Raw genomic sequence first — 16,853 nt, forward strand, 5'->3', positions numbered from 1 at the left:
CTCATTCTAAGCCATCAAAAGCTAAACAACGTAGCACAGAGGCTTGGGTTGGGGCTATTGGCCATTCAATGAAAACCAGAGTGAATAATTGATAATTTTTCCAAACAAAAGATAAAATTCCTAACATGAAACAATTATAGAACTCAATGTAAAGTTCAGTTAAAATTTGCTTCATCAATCAGAGTAATTAAACAATCTTAGCTTTCAGCATCTTCTTGGAGAATAATTTTCTAAAAATCATTTAATCTCTCTTTAAACACTCATTTTATGGAACCTCCTTTCCAACTGTCCAGAAATAAAATCAAGAGCCACTTCCATTAATTGAAATAATCAAAAACTTCTTCCTTTTCTTAGTGTGATCATTACCCTAATGGAGGCAAGGAATGGGGAAAGAAGGTAAGATCTCTTAGGTGATCAAGCAAAGATTCCTTGTCTTGTGGTTTACCACCCTAGTCACTTAAAGGAGGAGTCCTTCCTTGGCAGATCAGAGAAAGGGGTAGAGGTGGGGGTGCTGTTGTTTGTCCTTCATTCTTGAAGAGGACCATGACATCAAGAAGATGATGCCATGACTTGTAGGTGAATTGGATTTAAGTAAGGGAGGGCTAGGCAAAATCACTATCAGGGTTCAGTGGCAAGATATAGATCAGGACAACTGGAGATGGTCCCCAGGGATGGGGAGTGAGAAACTGATTAGGTTTTTGATAAGAATATATCCAAAGATCTTAGTGGTATTGTCTTGCAATCGAGAGTTTTTCTTATAAATGACACAGTGCTGGACTTTGAGTCAGAAGACCTGAGTTCAAATCTAGCCTCAGATCCTCAAGAGCTGTGCTACCCTGGGCAAACTGCTTAACCTCTAATTGCCTCAGTTTCTTCATCTGTCAAATGGGGATAACAGCACCTACTTCACAGAATTGCTGTAAGGATCAAATGAGACCATTGTAAAGTGCTTAGCACAGTACCTGGCATATAGTAAGCACTCTATCGAATAAATGTTTGATTCAGATTAGGAAAATTGTTAATTATTAAATATTTTCTCAGTATTTCTAAGGGGAGATGGTGTCAATCTACTTCCAAACAGAGCAAATGCTCAATAAGTTCTTGTTGATTGATTAATTGTTGACTGTTTCTACTTCCAGTACAAGATTTCCTTCCTTGGTTTCTATAACATTGTTCTTTCTTGCTTCCTCTCCTTGTCAGCTGGTTCTCAGTATCAGTGGCTAGATCATTATCAGTCTCCTACCTCATTAATCTGGGTGTTCCTGGGACCTCTTCTTGTCTCTCCCCAACACACTTGCTTAGAGATCTCATCAGGTCCCCTTGGACTTAAGTCATCTCCAAGCGGATGACTTCTATCAGCTCCCAAGGGTTGAAGTCTTCTCTAAACAGATGACTTAAAAATCTATCTATATTCCTGAACTTCAGTCCCATGTTATCAACCGCCCACTATATATCTCCCCATGAAAGTTTCATGAACATCTCAAACTTAATAGACACGTATAAGTACTAATCTTCCCCTCTATCTTCCCTATTTTTGTTGAGAATACCATCACCCTCCAAGCTGTATAGGACCATAGACCTATAACATAGAAATAATTTCTGCACGATTTCACATGCACAATTGATAGCACATTTCTTGCCTTCTCAGTGGGTAGAGGAGAATCAAGAGGGTGGGAGAAAATTCAGAACTCAAAATTTTTTTAAAAAATGCATGTTGGGGCGGCCAGGCAGCACAGAGAGTAAGAGCACCAGCCCCAGTGTCGGGATGACCTGGGGAATCGAATCCAGGCTCAGATACTTAGCAGCACACCCAGAAATAACTGGTCATGTAACCTTGAGCAAGTTACTTAACCCCAATTGCTAAAAAAATAAAAATAAAAATGCATGTTAAAAACGAATAATAATTTTCTTTTAAAAAGCCTAGAGTTAGGTGACTCAAAGACCATCTAGTCCAAACCTCCCCTTTCCCACTCCTTGTTTTGTTTTTGCTTTTTGGAGGGGAGAAAGTAGGGCAATTGGGGTTAAGTGACTTGCCCAAGGTCACATGGCTAGTTTTGTGTGTGTTAAGTGTCTGAGGCCAAATTTGAACTCAGGCTCCCCTGACTCCAGGGGCAGTGCACCCACCACCTAGCTGCCCCTCCCACTCCTTGTTTTACAGATGAGGAAATGGAAGCCCATGAAAGTTATTTGATTTTTTTTAAAGCAATTGGGGTTAAGTAACTTGCCCAAGGTTACACAGCTAGTTTTTGTGTGTGGGTGTTAAGTATCTGAGGCCAGAACCAATCCCAGGTCCTCCGAACTCCAGGGCCGGCACTCTTATTCACTTTGCCACCTAGCCTCCCCAAGTTATTTGATTTTTATCCACAGTCACCTATGAAGTGAGTTTAGTGTGACTTGAATTCATGTGCTCTGAGGCAAATGGAAGAAAAGGACCATGAGCCGTAACTTAAATGTCATTTTAAGAGGGCAAAGTAAGTCATCCCTCTAGAAATCGCTGTTTCCTTCCATGGAACACAATGAAAAATGGTCCAGAGTTGATATGTCCCCTAGATTGTTAGAAAAACCTTGAAAATCAAGAAGGATGTTGGGCTATGGGTTATAACAGATTACCTTGCAAAAGGCTGATGGTAGAAGCAGGGAAAGTCTCAACCCCAAACTTTTGAGGACTATTTAGTCATTGCTGGGCCATTTCACAACACAGGTCTCTTTATGACCTGAGGTCAGGCCATGCCCCTGCTTACTCTCATTAGCCCAAAGAGCCTAGACAGAATCCTATGGTTTCCTGTTCTTCCAAATGCAAACATACAGGATAAAACTATGAACGAAAATCCCCACAGTAAAATGCAAGCCTGTCAAAGGAAAGGATTGTTTCAGTTTTTTGTGGAATATAAGTTATTTGCTGGTAGGGACTGTTTCATTTTGTTTTCAAATCCCTAGGTCCTAGCATAACGGCCTTGTTTATAGAAGGCACATAAGTATTTGCTGAATAGAATAATTGCACACTCATTGTACAGTACTTAGCATGTCCTGTGCTTGTATCTCTTTGCCAAGAGTTGTAAATATTCTGAATAATATATTCTTCTGAAAAATTCTGCACAGTTACACTTCTCTAATCAATCCTGGCAAGTTCAGTAGGCCAGGATTGACCCCTTTGTTGGAGCCACTTTTTGGTCTTACCTGTGCTGGTCCTAGTATGGGGAAGGAATATTGATGTGGAACCTAGCTGGGACTTAAGGCTGGAGGCAGTGGACAAATATATTAACCAATGTTTCAGGAAGTAATGGGAATGGAAATTGGCCTTCCTTCAGTCCCACTTGCTGCAGAGTCAGTCAATCAACTGACTGTCAGCACTACTAGAAAGATGAAATAGATTATTTTATGCTGAGCTCTTTAGATTATTTTCTTATTCAGACCCAGAGAGACTAAGTCTAGTTTTCTGGGTCATTGGTCCAGACCAAAGTGGATTCCTGACAATTGTCTTCACTCTTCATGACATAGCTTCAAAAAGTTCATAGGTGGCCCTCAAACCCACAATAGAGTGATCCCACAATAACCTGAAGTCCTAGTAATTCAATTTCAAGAATCAAAAAGAGATGGACCATAGTATAAAAGGGGAAACTGAGATTGTTCCAGGAGTAAGGACTGGTTTGAGGACTTTGATTCCCCTTTAACTGACCCAGAAGTCTGACAGGCTAATCTATGGGCCACTAGAAAAACTCTATGCATGAGTAACCGAAGGAATCAATGGAAAAAGACATGGCACTTTCCAAGCTTCCCTGACTCCTCCTCATGCCTGTAACCAGGTCCTCATCGGTAGGGTGGGAGAGTGGTCTGTTACAAGGCTGGCCATGGCTGAAAGCAAGACACATTGCCAAATATGTTGGTAGTTGTGTCTGCCTTGTGCTAGATAGGTATGACTAAACTTTCAAAAACTTGGTCTACTGGAGAAGGGATCTCAATACCCAGTCATGACTTTCGGTCTAGAAGGAGCTTGCCTACTCTGTCATGGTCCCTTTCTTCTACTGGAACCAGCCAATAGGATGGTCTAAGCTCCAGGGTGAAGGTGGGGGTGGTGTAAAATTCTCCTTGGGTTCCTTGAAAATCATAGAATCATAGACTTGTAGTTGGAAGGGCCCTTAGAGGGCATTAAGTCTGACTCCCTCATTTTACAGATAAAGAAATCAGGGCACAGAAAGGTTAAGTAATCTGCTCAGGGCCACAGAGTAAATTCCTTCATAGTATCTAGTGATAGGTAGCTATTATCCATGACATAGTTGGAACCCTAATAGGCAACATGACAAATGGAAGCATACTACAAAGGCTACGTGGACCTGATTGTAGCAGCAAGCACCCCAGCATCCCCAGGGTCGATGCCACCACAGGTTCTTGGATCTGCTTTGTTAAAGGAAAGCAACTCAAAATGGGTTAACAAGCTTACTTTAATCAGTCAAATATGTATTGTTTACCTAGTTCAGGGGGAAAAGATCAGCACCCCGAACTTCAGAATATACAGACAGAATTATCAAGACAGAGAAACAGATCAAGTAGACAGATTTCCAAATTGTCCAACCATAACATCCATACCAAATCAACATCTGGGTTTTTCAAAGCTGAGGGGGGTCTCTCAACAATGGATTCCCAGAGTTTCATCTGATCAAATCACAGAACACTTCTCAAAGTGAGCCCCAAAACAAACCTACACATCAGGGCTTATATAGCCTTCTCCTGGCTCAGAAAATGTAATAACCTTATTGACTCACTGGCCAATCAAGAAGTATCTACTGAAAAACAAGCCTCCCACCCCAGGTTCCAGGTGCACTTTAGCCTAGGGACAGGGAAGATCTTGAAAATTTACATTTCCATTACACTGATCCATGGGGCAAAGGTAGAGGTCTATAAATAACTGGCACTGGGTTATGAACTATAAGAGGCTCTTTGCCTTTCCAGCAAAAAAAAAAAAAAAAAAGATTAGAGGGTTCCAGGTGCTATCTAGGGCCTGGGCTTCTGTCTCTGAGTGTTCCCAGGAGATTGCTGCTTTTAGGGTCTCAAATGTGCCTTGCAATTTTTTTTTTCTGAAGGCTAAGACATTGTCTATGGCAGTTTTTGGTCTTTGGAACCTCATGCTGGGGACTGGAAGACAAGCAGCACTTGATTACAGAAGTCATTTCTTTCACCCCAGCTACCCCACCCCCACCATTGGTACATGCTGATGATTGGGGGCACCCATGAGGTGGAGGTGGAGCTAAGGGAATCCTCACCTGGAGCAGAGGAAGCAGGGAGAAGAGGAGGTGTCAACTGTAAAGATTGTGTTGGTTACTGCCATGCTTGCAGAACCCAGATGGTTCCAGTGGGCTGAGGCAAGCACTTAAAATAATTGCTGATTAGAAAGCATCTAAGACATGGAAACTGTAGGAAGTGACACCTGTGAAAGGAAGTCCTGGGAGTTCCATTAGCTCAGGGACCATGGAGCAGCATCCTCAGCTTAAATCCTCTTGGCTTCCCTGGAGTTGTGGCTCCTGTCCTTTCCACCTTTACCTGGGAATTACTCATTCTTCCATCCACCACCATACTGTCCTTTTTTCCTACCCCTGTAAGCCTTCCTTCATATATCACTGCTTAATATGGAACCCCCTGGCTTCTCTTTCCTTCTGTTTAATCATGTCCCACTCTTCAGGTGACCCCATCTGGGGTTTTCTTGGCAAAGATACTGGAGTGGTTTGCTGTTTTCTTCCCTAGCTCATTTTATGATGAGAAAACTGAGGCAAAAAGAATTAAGTGATTTACCCAGGGTCACACAGCTAGTAAGTGTCTGAGGACAGATTAAACTCAAGTCTCTAGGGCCAGTACTTTACCCACTGTGCTACCTAGCTTTGCTAAACAAACCTTAGCAGTCTCCTTATAGAAAAAAAGACTGACTGGAATGAATTTTTTTGATAAGAATAGGGGTTTGTTACAAGATGTTTCCCCTTCTTTTTCTCAATGAGGAAAAGAGTGGGAAAGAAAGATTTTTTTTTTGTTCACTGAAAAAATAAATCGTCAAAGTAAAAAAAATAAAACTAATAGAGATAGGACTGGACCTTTGATATCATTAAGAGAGGAAATGCAGATCATCATTTTCTCACAAACCTATAGTGTCTTAGAAGAAGCGTTCTTGATCTTTTGTGCATTGTGGTCCCCTTTGACAGGCTGGTGAAGCCAGTTCACACTTCTCACAGTAATGCTTTTAAGCAATTGAACAAACCTCTAAATTTAGTTAGAGGGTAGTCAATAATAAAGATGCAATTTTTTCCTATCCAAGTTCACAGACTTCCTGAAATCCATCCACAGGCCACGTTCAGAACTTCTATCTTAGAAAGTGGTCAATTGGGGGTGGCTAGGTGGTGCAGTGAATAGAGCACCGGCCCTGGAGTCAGGAGTACCTGAGTTCAAATCCGGCCTCAGACACTTAACACAAAAACTAGCTGTGTGACCTTGGGCAAGTCACTTAATCCCAATTGCCCTTCAAAAAGCAAAAAACAAAAAAAAGTGGTCAAGAAGACAAAGAGGGCAAAGGACATGCCCAGGGTTTCCTGTCAAAAATGGGACTGAAGCCAGATATTACTGGGTCCAAGACCAGCACTCTATCCATTACTCTACAATGCCTTTTAAAGAATACATTAAAATTTAAATTAAAAAAATTCTTTAAAAAAAAAGTTAGTCTTTTAAAGACAACTTTTTTAATGTAACAATACTTTTTAATACTTTAATGTCTTTTAAAGAATAAAATAGTATTATTAGTGAAGGCTGAGAGATACAAAAGTCATTCTGCCCTCAGATAAAACACAGGGATTCTAAGAACATTTTCTGGATGAAGATTTAATGATTTTCTTAGCAGGAAGGCCAGGAAGTTCTGAAACAGTATAGCAGACACATACGTTGTAGTCATTAGATTTTTTTTCGTTTGTTTTTTTTTCTCATGTCTCTTTCCCCTGGGATGTGCTGGTTAAATGCAACACATTTCACATTCATAGAAATGATGAGTGGTTTGGCTTTATATCTACTTATCAGCCAGGTCATTTTCGCCAAACCTCATCCATCTATTTACCCTGCTCTGTAGCAATAAATTGTCATTTATTTTCACTTGCTGAAAATCGATAGAAGTTGCAAATAGATAGAAACACTGCTAAGAATGACTCTTCAGACTTAAACATCAATAGCATTTTTCCTCCACTTGGTACCATTAAAAGTCAACTCATTTTTGAAAAGTGTTCAACTGGCTGCAGTCTTCATTTAGAGTTTATACACTTAAACTATTGGGAGCGGCTAAGTTGTTCAAACAATATTGGTCCTACAAAAGTGTGATGGTGAAGTACCTTCCTAAGCTCCCTAATCAATATAATACATAGAAATGGAGAAATCTGTCTACTGAGGAAAAGCAACACTGAGGTCTGAGAGGTATAAATTCTCAGTTCCATTATTACAGGTCACTGGTTTGCTCTCCATCCCTTAGGGATATAATAACAGCAAGGTGTTTACCACTTGCAACAATCCCTACACAAGCCCAAGGTTCCAAGATCATTTCATCATTATTATGAACTTGCTTTTATTGTAATTAAACAAGAAACTTTACACCCTGTAGTCTGGGGTCGGATGCAATATACACATTGTCATCCACAAACTGGAGAATTTGGAGGACATCTCTCCCCAAAGGGAATCCTTCTAACCAATCTCAGCCGAAGGCATCCTTCCTGACAGCGATGGCCAGAATCTCTAAAGTATTAGAATTGCAGATGATTCCAAAACTAATGAAGAAATGAGTGGTAGCATAAGTAGCATATTACCTAGGATGATTTGTACACAATACGTGTCTCTCATCAGCTCTTGCCTGGTGCTTTGCAACAGTCTTCAAATTAGCCTCCCAGAACCAAGTCTCTCCCCATTCCAGCCCATTCTCTACACAGCTAACTGCCCAAGTGATTTTTCCCCCTAAAACCCAAGTCTGAACATGTCATCCTCAGCTCCCACTCAACAAACTCCAGTGGTTTCCAAATACTTTAGATTCAAATATAAAGTCCCTTTGTTGGGGGGAGGAGGACATTGAAAGCTCTTCACAACCTGACTCCTTCCTGTATCTCCAGTCTTCTTTTTAACTATTCCCTTCCATACACCCTACAGACTATTTGCTGTTCCTCCCACTCCCCATCCCCTTACCTTTGAAGAGAATATTCTTCCTCCTCACCTGTCTCTTAGAAGTGCTAACTCCCTTTAAAATGCTGTTCATACTGTATCACAAGCAGCCCTTCCTGCAGGAGGCCTTCCATAAGGAAGGCTACCTTCCATCTAATCTCTATGTAATCTCGTATGTAACTATGTACATGTTGTTTTCCCCATTATAATGTGAGGTCCTTGAGGCCAAGGACTGTTTTCACTTTTTCTTTGTATTCCCACTGCTTGGTACATAGTTAAGTGTTTAATAAACGCTTATTGATTAATAGATGAGAGACAATATGCAGGAAATCTAAAATAGCCCTAACCCTGAACTTCCACCAACTTGTATTTATAGGTTGAATCCCCAGAGGATGGCTGCTAGAACCAGAGGTTTGTGCTTCCTATTAACAATCAGCCAATAAACACAATTAGCTCTTGGCAAAGGCACTTAAAATAGTATGGTGATATAAGATTATTATGTGGGGTTGGCTGTTTAAATTCATAGACATGGTTAGCTGATGCTATGGATAGAAATGACTAGAGCTGAGGTCTAACCCATCTTTGCAGTATAAGAAAAGGTATGCTGCTGGCATTTTAGCTTGGAGTATAGGGGGAGGGAGTGGAGAAAAGTTTTATTATTGCTGAGACTAAGCAATCTCTCTTCCAGTGCCCAAGAGGGGTATTAGAGTAGACTAGAAACATACGTGTACACATGTATGTACACATACAAACATATATACACACACACATATCTGCCTCTTGTCAAATATCCATCTACCAGTCCAGGTCTAGGCTTAGAAAGAAAGTTGCTTCACTGATTGTTCTTAAGAAGGAGGGTAAACCTTAATTTATACTCCTCAGTTTAGATCCTCCCCACCAAATATCAATTACACAAAAGACTATCTAAAACACTATGTGACAAGTAAACTCATCAACCTAAAGAAAACAGCAAAAAGAAATTGGGGATATTCTAGAGACTACTTAATAGAGTAAATGAATAAAGTTAATTTACGGCACCAATTTGGAAATCAACTCATTCCTTCCAATGCATAAGTGAATGCACAATTCTCAATCCAGCAGTTAATAAAAGAAAAATTCCAATTTTTTTTTTTTTAGAAGAATGCTGCTCCAGTTTTTTTTTTACTTATCTGGCATGGATGTGAGCATAGTCAAGGCAGATTTTGAAGGAAAAGTCAAGAAGCTGCTAGGATTAATGGAAACCATAACTTCTTCTGGGAGTGAGATAAAATCTCAGTTCAAGTCAGGAGATTATCTCACCCGCTCAAATGGTTTCCTCTCTTAGCAATCTCTAAGGAAGCAAACTGGAAATTGGGGAAATACTGGGGAGCCAGCTTCTCTTATAGATCTGTTGTTCTGAAGGTCACAATAATCATTCAAAAGCCCATGCCTATTTCTCTTGATCCTCTGGCTGCCTTTCTTGAAGTCTTTTATCTGTTTCCCCCAAGAATGTCTGGAACTAATTCTGTATTCCTTATAGAGGTACAGAAACATCTTCTCCACAAATCAAAAGTCCTATCTTCCTTCCCACACCACTAGACACAGGATTGTCTCTCCCCTACCTTACCAGGATAGGAATAAGAACAGCTGGTTTTAAAAAAAAAAGAAACATTTGTTCTATAAACCTATGATCTGCTTTCCCACAAATCGTGTGTTAATGGAAAGAATGGGATCGATCAATAGCTGCTACTATATACCAGGCACTCTGCTAAATGCTAGAGATACAAGTAGAAGAAAAGAAAAGAAAAGAAAGGCACTCTCTGCCCTCAGAGGGGTTTATAATCTAATGGGGGAAGATAAATCCCAAAGGAAGGTACCTGGGGGGGGCATAGTGAAAAGTCAGATAAGTCCCAAGGCTAATGGGATCTTGTATGATAAGGTTTTCCCAATAATGAGCGGAGAATGGTGAAAATATCAGAGAAATCCCAGAGTTGTACAGCCCCATGAAAAATGAGTAGGGCTCAAAATTAGAAATATAATGGTAGGAAAGCACACAATCAGGATACAGGTGTGGTAAAGACAATTCACAATTCCCATTATTACAGAGCCTAAAAGTTCCTTCTCTTGAACTTAACTGTTTTCCCCCAGATCTGCTCTTCTCCATAACCCCACTAGATCTAAGAACTAAGCTCCTCAAATCAGCTTCAGTGTCTCTGTACTTGTGTCTAAGGATCTGTGTCGCTGGATAAAGTGTCTCCTATTCTACAGCTCCTCCTCAAAAATACATGGCCAATGTGGTAAGAAGAAAGTTGGAAAGAGGCTTTCTCTCAAATTACATAATTTGAGAGAAAGTCTCTTCCCCTCGATGTCCATAGGCAGCTTCCACCTCTTGGATCTCCTGTTTGAATTCAAACTGTTGACTTTCATCAAAGATTTAGCTATTTAAAGCCCCCTGAGGCATTTCTAATTTATTTGCTCAGCCAGTCTCTCTATTCCCTCTTTCAGATGAGAGATATTCACACTTAATAAAAGAATCCAGGCTTAGATTCAGATTTACAGTCATTTTCATTAACACTTTGTGATTACATTCTGGGCTTTCTATAGACATCAACTGACGGGAGGAGGGGTTGCACATCCTCCCTTCTTTACAGCATGACAGAAAAAATGCATGAGCCAGGTAATAAGAATGAGGGATGGTAGATGAACAGACTGATTGCTATCCATGGATTATTAAAAGACAAAGTAAATCTCCAGGATGTTGGCTAGATCATTGATGGATGGCTTATAGCAAGCCATCGACAATCATGACACAGAGAAAGGGTTATGAGAAATTGTGATTTTTACAGGCGGAGAAAGAGAATACCTAAATCAAAAGTATCCCAGATCAATTGAAATTTAAATATTGAATTGGTCATGTGATTGAATATATTCTGTGAGTTAGAACCTTACCTGAGAAGGGAATCATTTAGACTTCCATATTCATTACTGTGTTCAGCTGAGGACTGAAAGGAGGGGCCATCATTCTTTTCCTTGACTAAGAAGAAAAGAATTAGTTAATGGTTAATACAGTACTTCAATGAGCTTCTAACAGATATATTCGTGTCTTCCATTATAATAGTATCTATTGTAACCAAAAGATTTCACAGAAATTTGCAAGTAAAGCTATATCAAGCAACTAACAGATCATGTTTTGTATAGGTTTTAAATTTTATATTATATTTTAATACATATATGTAAAGTTTTATATATTTATGTTTTATATTACACAAATATATTTATGTTTTATATTACACAAATATATTTATATTTTATATTACACAAAAATATATTTATGTTTGTATAATTTGTATATAGATATTTTATATTACTATATACAGTACTTTATATTAAAATAGCTGTCAAATCTATACTGATATACAAGCTGAAAAATAATTTGGCAAAGAAATATCAACCAATAAACTATTTATTCGTGCCTACTATATGCTAGGCTTTGGGGGAATAAAAGTGAAAAGATCCCTGTGCTTGAAGTTATCAAAGGGAGACAACAGGTACATATACAGATATATGCAAAAGCGATAACAAGGTAATTTTGAGAGTGAGGGACTAGCAGTTGGGAGGGATCAAGAAAGGCTTCATGTAAAAGATGGTGCTTTATACTTATAACCTATATATGATTGCTTACTGTCTCAGGGAGGGGAGAGGCCCTTCTGCCAAGATACAGAAACTCAAAACATTTTTTAAAAAAATTTGTTTTAATTTTGTTATTATTAAAATAATAAAATGATTAAATTTAATAAAAATAAAATTTAATAAAATAAAATAAAAAACTTGTTTTAACATGTAATTGGGGGGAAATAAAATATATCTAAAAAGAGTTGCTTTAGATGAGTTTTGAAGAAAACTGGGTTTTCTATGAGGCACAGGCGAGGAGGAACTTCATTCCAGGATGGGAAACAGTCATCACAAAGGCAAGGAGAAAGAAGATGTAGTGCTATGTGTGAAGAACAGAAACGACCATTTGGTTAAACTGTCATGTGTGTGGAGAGTAATGAGTAATAAGGCTGCAAAGGTAGGATGTGTCTGGATTGTGAAGGGCTTTAAATGGAGTGGTTTCTATTCAAATCTAGATGTAGGAGGGAGCCACAGGACTGGACTGATAAGGGGAGTAAGGACACAGTAGACATCTACTTTAAGAAAAATCACTCTAACCACTAAGTGGAAGATAGATTGGAATGGTAAGACTCTTGAAGAAGAGCAAAGAATATTTTGTTTTGTTTTTTTTACTGTAAACTTAAATATCTACAAACGTGAACAAGCAGATGCTGATGTTGGTGCTTAGCTTTTGAAGAGGACCACTGTCATCACAGGTGACGGCATGGCTTGCAAATAAATTGGATTTAAGTGAAGCCATTTCACAGTTATCAGCCTTAGTCTCTGTAGCAGCAAGCACCCCGGCTCACACAGATCCTTGGATCTGCTTTGATAAAGGAAAGCAACTCAAAATGGGTTAACAAGCTTACTTTAATCAGTCAAATATGTATCGTTTACCTTGTTCAGGGGAAAGAGGTCAGCACCCCGAACTTCAAAGTATACAGACAGAATTATCAAGACAGAAACAGATCAAGTAGACAGCTTTCCAAACTGTCCAACCATTACATCCATACCCAATCAACATCTGGGTTTCAACATCTGGGTTTTTCAAAGCCGGGGGGCTCTAGACAACGGCTTCTCAGAATCCGGATCAAATCACAGAACACTTCTCAAAGTGAGCCCCCAAAAAGCTACACATCAGGGCTTATATAGCCTTCTCCTGGCTCAGAGAATGTAACAACCTTATTGACCCACTGGCCAATCAAAAAGTATCTACTGAAAAACAAGCCTCCCACCCCAGGCTCCAGGTGCACCTTAGCCTAGGGGCAGGGAAGATCTTTAAAATTTACATTCGCATTATAGTCTCTCTTCCAGAGTCCAGTGGCAGGAGAAAAGTCAGGACAGATGGTGATGGCCTAGGATGCAGTGGATGACCTTGGCCTTTCCCAGGTCTCAGAAAAAAAAAAATTATATATGAGATTGTGAATCTCTGTTATGTACAGCTTTTGAGAAATACATATTAAATTTACATGACAGAATCAATACTGTACTTCTTTTTGTCTTCATCCTCTTCCAAAATCTTTTCTGCTCTCATCTCAGCCAATCAGCTATGATTTATTAAGCACCTACTATGTGCCGGGCATAGGCAGACAGATGGCATGGTGCTCTATCCACTTTGAGTCAGGAAGGCACATCTCTCTGAGTTCAAATCCAGCCCCAGACACTTACTAGCTGTGTGACCTAAGGCAAGTCATTTAACCCTATTGGCCTCAGTTTCCTCATCTGTAAAATGAGTTGAAGAAAATAATGGCATACCATTCCAGTATCTTTGCCAAGAAAACCCCAAATGGGGTCATGAAGAGTCTGACACAACTGGAAAATAACCAAACAAGAACATGTACCAAGCACAGAGATACAAACTAGGGATACAAAGAAAGGGGCAAAACTTTGTCCTTGTCCTCAAGGAGCTTACAGCCTAATGGAGAACACAACATGCAAACGCCTATGGGCAAACAGGATATAGACAGGACAAACTGGGAGTAGTCTCAGATAGAAGGCACTCAAATTAAGGAGAACCAGGAAAGAATTGGAAGGAGGCTATGTTAATATTTCTCTGACGTTCTTTTGTCTTTTCCTTTTATGGGATTGCTATCATTACCCACCCACATGCACTCTACAATTCTCCCCCAAGCCCTCCAAATTACAGCTATCCCCTTGTAACAAATAAGAATAGCCAAACAAAACACACACATTGGCCGTGTACATCTCACTCTGTGCCTCTAACCCATCACCCTTCTGCCCATGTATAGAAAGCATGCTTTATCATCAGTCTTCTGGAATCATGACTGGTCACTGTCTTTCCCAGTTGTTTTCCTTTGTTGAAGCTAAGTCATTTGATTCTGCTCTTCCTGGGACAATGTAATCAAATCTTCACTCTGGTCATTTTCTTTTTTTTTTCTTTTTGGAGGGGGGAAGGCAGGGCAATTGGGGTTAAGTGACTTGCCCAAGGTCACATGGTTACTAAGTGCTACATGTATGAAGCTGGATTAGAACTCAGGTCCTCCTGACTCCAGGGCCATGCTCTATTCACTGACACCTAGCAGCCCCTATTCTGGTCATTTTCTACCCTGCTTTTCACTGTCTTTGAGCACTATAATGAAATCACCACTACCATTAACACACCTAGAAGGGATGTGTTACTAAGCCAATTTTCGATGATACATTTTGTTCTTATATCACCAAAAGTTGACAAGCATTTAATAAAATGGTACTACTTGCTAACTGCTGTACTAAGTACTGGAAATACAAATACAATCAGAAAAGTCTCTACCCTCAAGAAACTTGCATTCATTCTTTCTTTTTTTTTTTTAGGCAATCAGGGTTAAGTGACTTAGCCAGCATCACACTGTCTAAGGCCAGATTTGAACTTAGGTTCTCCTGACTCTAGGGTTCTGAGAGAAGCCATCCAGTCAGAGGAATGGAAAGGCAGGCTGGTGATTTTCTAATAATCAATATGGCTACTGGTAACAGTTGAACTTTCAGTTCTTAGAGACTTATTTTTCTGTCCACAGCAAATATGACAGGCACTTTTAGAACAGTATTTTAAAATAAAGCTAGTTCTAAATTACATAATTCCATTTAATGATTGGACCCAAATAAAGCAGAGCTGGAGGAGAGATGGTCTTGGTCATTTCACTGCTTCTATCCACATTATTATTATTTCCATGAATTTAGGACTTTATAAAGCACTAATCAGTGTAACATGAGATTGCTTTCCTTAATGAGTTTTCACACAGACACACACACACACAATTTTCGCTAGAGAAACCCAAGAATAATTATGCTTGCATGCAAGGGTAAATATGCATTTAGGGCAATAAACAACCGTTAGATATCCTCATTAGTGTGACATGGGATCTGGTAAGCACGAAGGGACTTAATAAAATGCCTAATTACAAGAGTGGCCACAAACAGTTGCCATGACAGTATTCCACTGTGGGACTGTACCCTGTTTTGAAAGTTCACAAACACTGGGCAAAGTTCCCACACATTTCTGCTATTCAATTAATATTCAGAGCAACTCTCCCAATATGCTTTAGGCATTGGTCTAATGGGTAGTGAATAGTGGGCAACTTCTTACCACTAGTGAGGAAAAATAGGGGAATTCCCTTGTCCTATTACATGTATGTGCCTATTTGGCCCCTGCATACTAAATTGCTTAATATTCCTTATTTCTCTAGATTCTCTTGCTTATTCTGAATCTGTTAAATTAAGGGTTCTCCAGGAACAGGTTGCAGCAAAACTAGAAGAGGGGAATGGATCCCAGGGTAAAATAAGAATTATGGAGGAAAGTGTGTGGGGTATGATAGTCTAGAAGAAAGTGATAGTATGGCAGATGAGTTACATCAACAGTTGTGTGAGGAGTCTTCTGCTAGTATGAAAAGAAGGGGGGACTGAGTGGGGTACACTCTCTGCACCCTCTGTGAAGACTCCTCAAAATGAGGAAAAGGGAGAGAGACCATCTCAAAATCAGAGACAGACTTTTGTAAGATTGTACAGACCTGAGTCCTGGGTTTCCTAAGAAATTACACAACCTAGGACCCTTCCCCTTTCCCTTGCTGTCAATCAGCCTTAAGCCCTTCAGGAATTTTAGGAAGTAATACCACAGGAAATTCAACATGTGTTTGCTTCTTCATAAATAGACACCATCTATTTTGGCATTATATCTAGGTAATATTGCATGTCATACCTTTTTTGTTTACTTTTAAGTGAGGAAATGGAAACGGTAATTTCCTAGCCCCTTTTACATTCCCACAGGAATTTTTCAAAGTGGATAAAGAATAGACTATGCGAATGTGTTGGTTAATTTCTCTGTCTGGTCCATTCAAAAATTCTGGATAGTCATCAATCTGAAAAACAAAATGAAATTATATGACTGAGGAAGAGCTTTTTAACTTGTTCTAAAAATAACATCACTCTAAATGCTTAGGTAAAAATGCTGCCCACATGTTTGTCACTTAGCTCTCTCTGTCTCTGTTTTTCTTTCTTCGTCTCTTTATCTCTGTTTTTGTGAGTCTCTGCCTCTTTCAAAGTCTCTATCTCTGTGTCTCTGTGTGTGCAACTGCCTCTTTCTCAGTCTCTGTTTTTCTGTTTCTCTCTGCCTCTTCCCAAGGTACTTTCTGGTTCACCTCAGTTTCTTTCTTCCTCTTCTGTTCACTCTTAAGCGCGAATTGTAAATGCTGCCAGCAATAGTACCCATTGTACTTCTGACACAGCAAAGCTACTTAGCCCCTAGTAATGTCATCTTTATTGAAATGTTGCCACTTCTCTTTTAAAAAATGCACATACAGAACAGCTTCTAGAAGCACTTTTTGATAGAGATTGAAAACTAGGTTTAGGATGCCACTTTTATGAGCAAAAGAGATACCTTTAGTAGCTAAGTGGTAGTAAATAGAGCACTGGCCCTGGAGTCAGGAGAGCCTGAGTTCAAATCTGCCCTACAATATTTAACACTTCCTAGCCCTGTGACCTTGGGCAAGTCACTTAACACCAACTGCCCTGCCTTTCCCCCTCCAAAAAAAAAAACAAAAGAGAGAGATACTAGAGATCCTCAATGA

General features: G+C 39.6%; 1 protein-coding gene across 5 annotated transcripts in view; it reads right to left on the reverse strand.

Annotated features, from left to right (window-relative positions):
* CUNH12orf56 (chromosome unknown C12orf56 homolog) overlaps window positions 1-16,853 on the reverse strand; it is a 117,669-nt gene that overhangs the window by 70,851 nt on the left and 29,965 nt on the right. For all 5 annotated transcript variants that reach the window (XM_069080781.1, XM_069080778.1, XM_069080760.1 and 2 more), the window contains exons 2-3: window positions 15,986-16,145; window positions 11,095-11,179 (exon numbers count right to left, since the gene is read on the reverse strand). In XM_069080781.1, the coding sequence (XP_068936882.1) occupies window positions 11,095-11,179; window positions 15,986-16,145 (245 nt within the window). The remainder of the gene's footprint in view (window positions 1-11,094; window positions 11,180-15,985; window positions 16,146-16,853) is intronic.

Source organism: Petaurus breviceps, unplaced genomic scaffold, assembly GCF_028583685.1.
Source record: "Petaurus breviceps papuanus isolate PSGF00001 unplaced genomic scaffold, PetGlider_PUasm1.0 154, whole genome shotgun sequence".
NCBI classification, from domain to species: domain Eukaryota; kingdom Metazoa; phylum Chordata; class Mammalia; order Diprotodontia; family Petauridae; genus Petaurus; species Petaurus breviceps.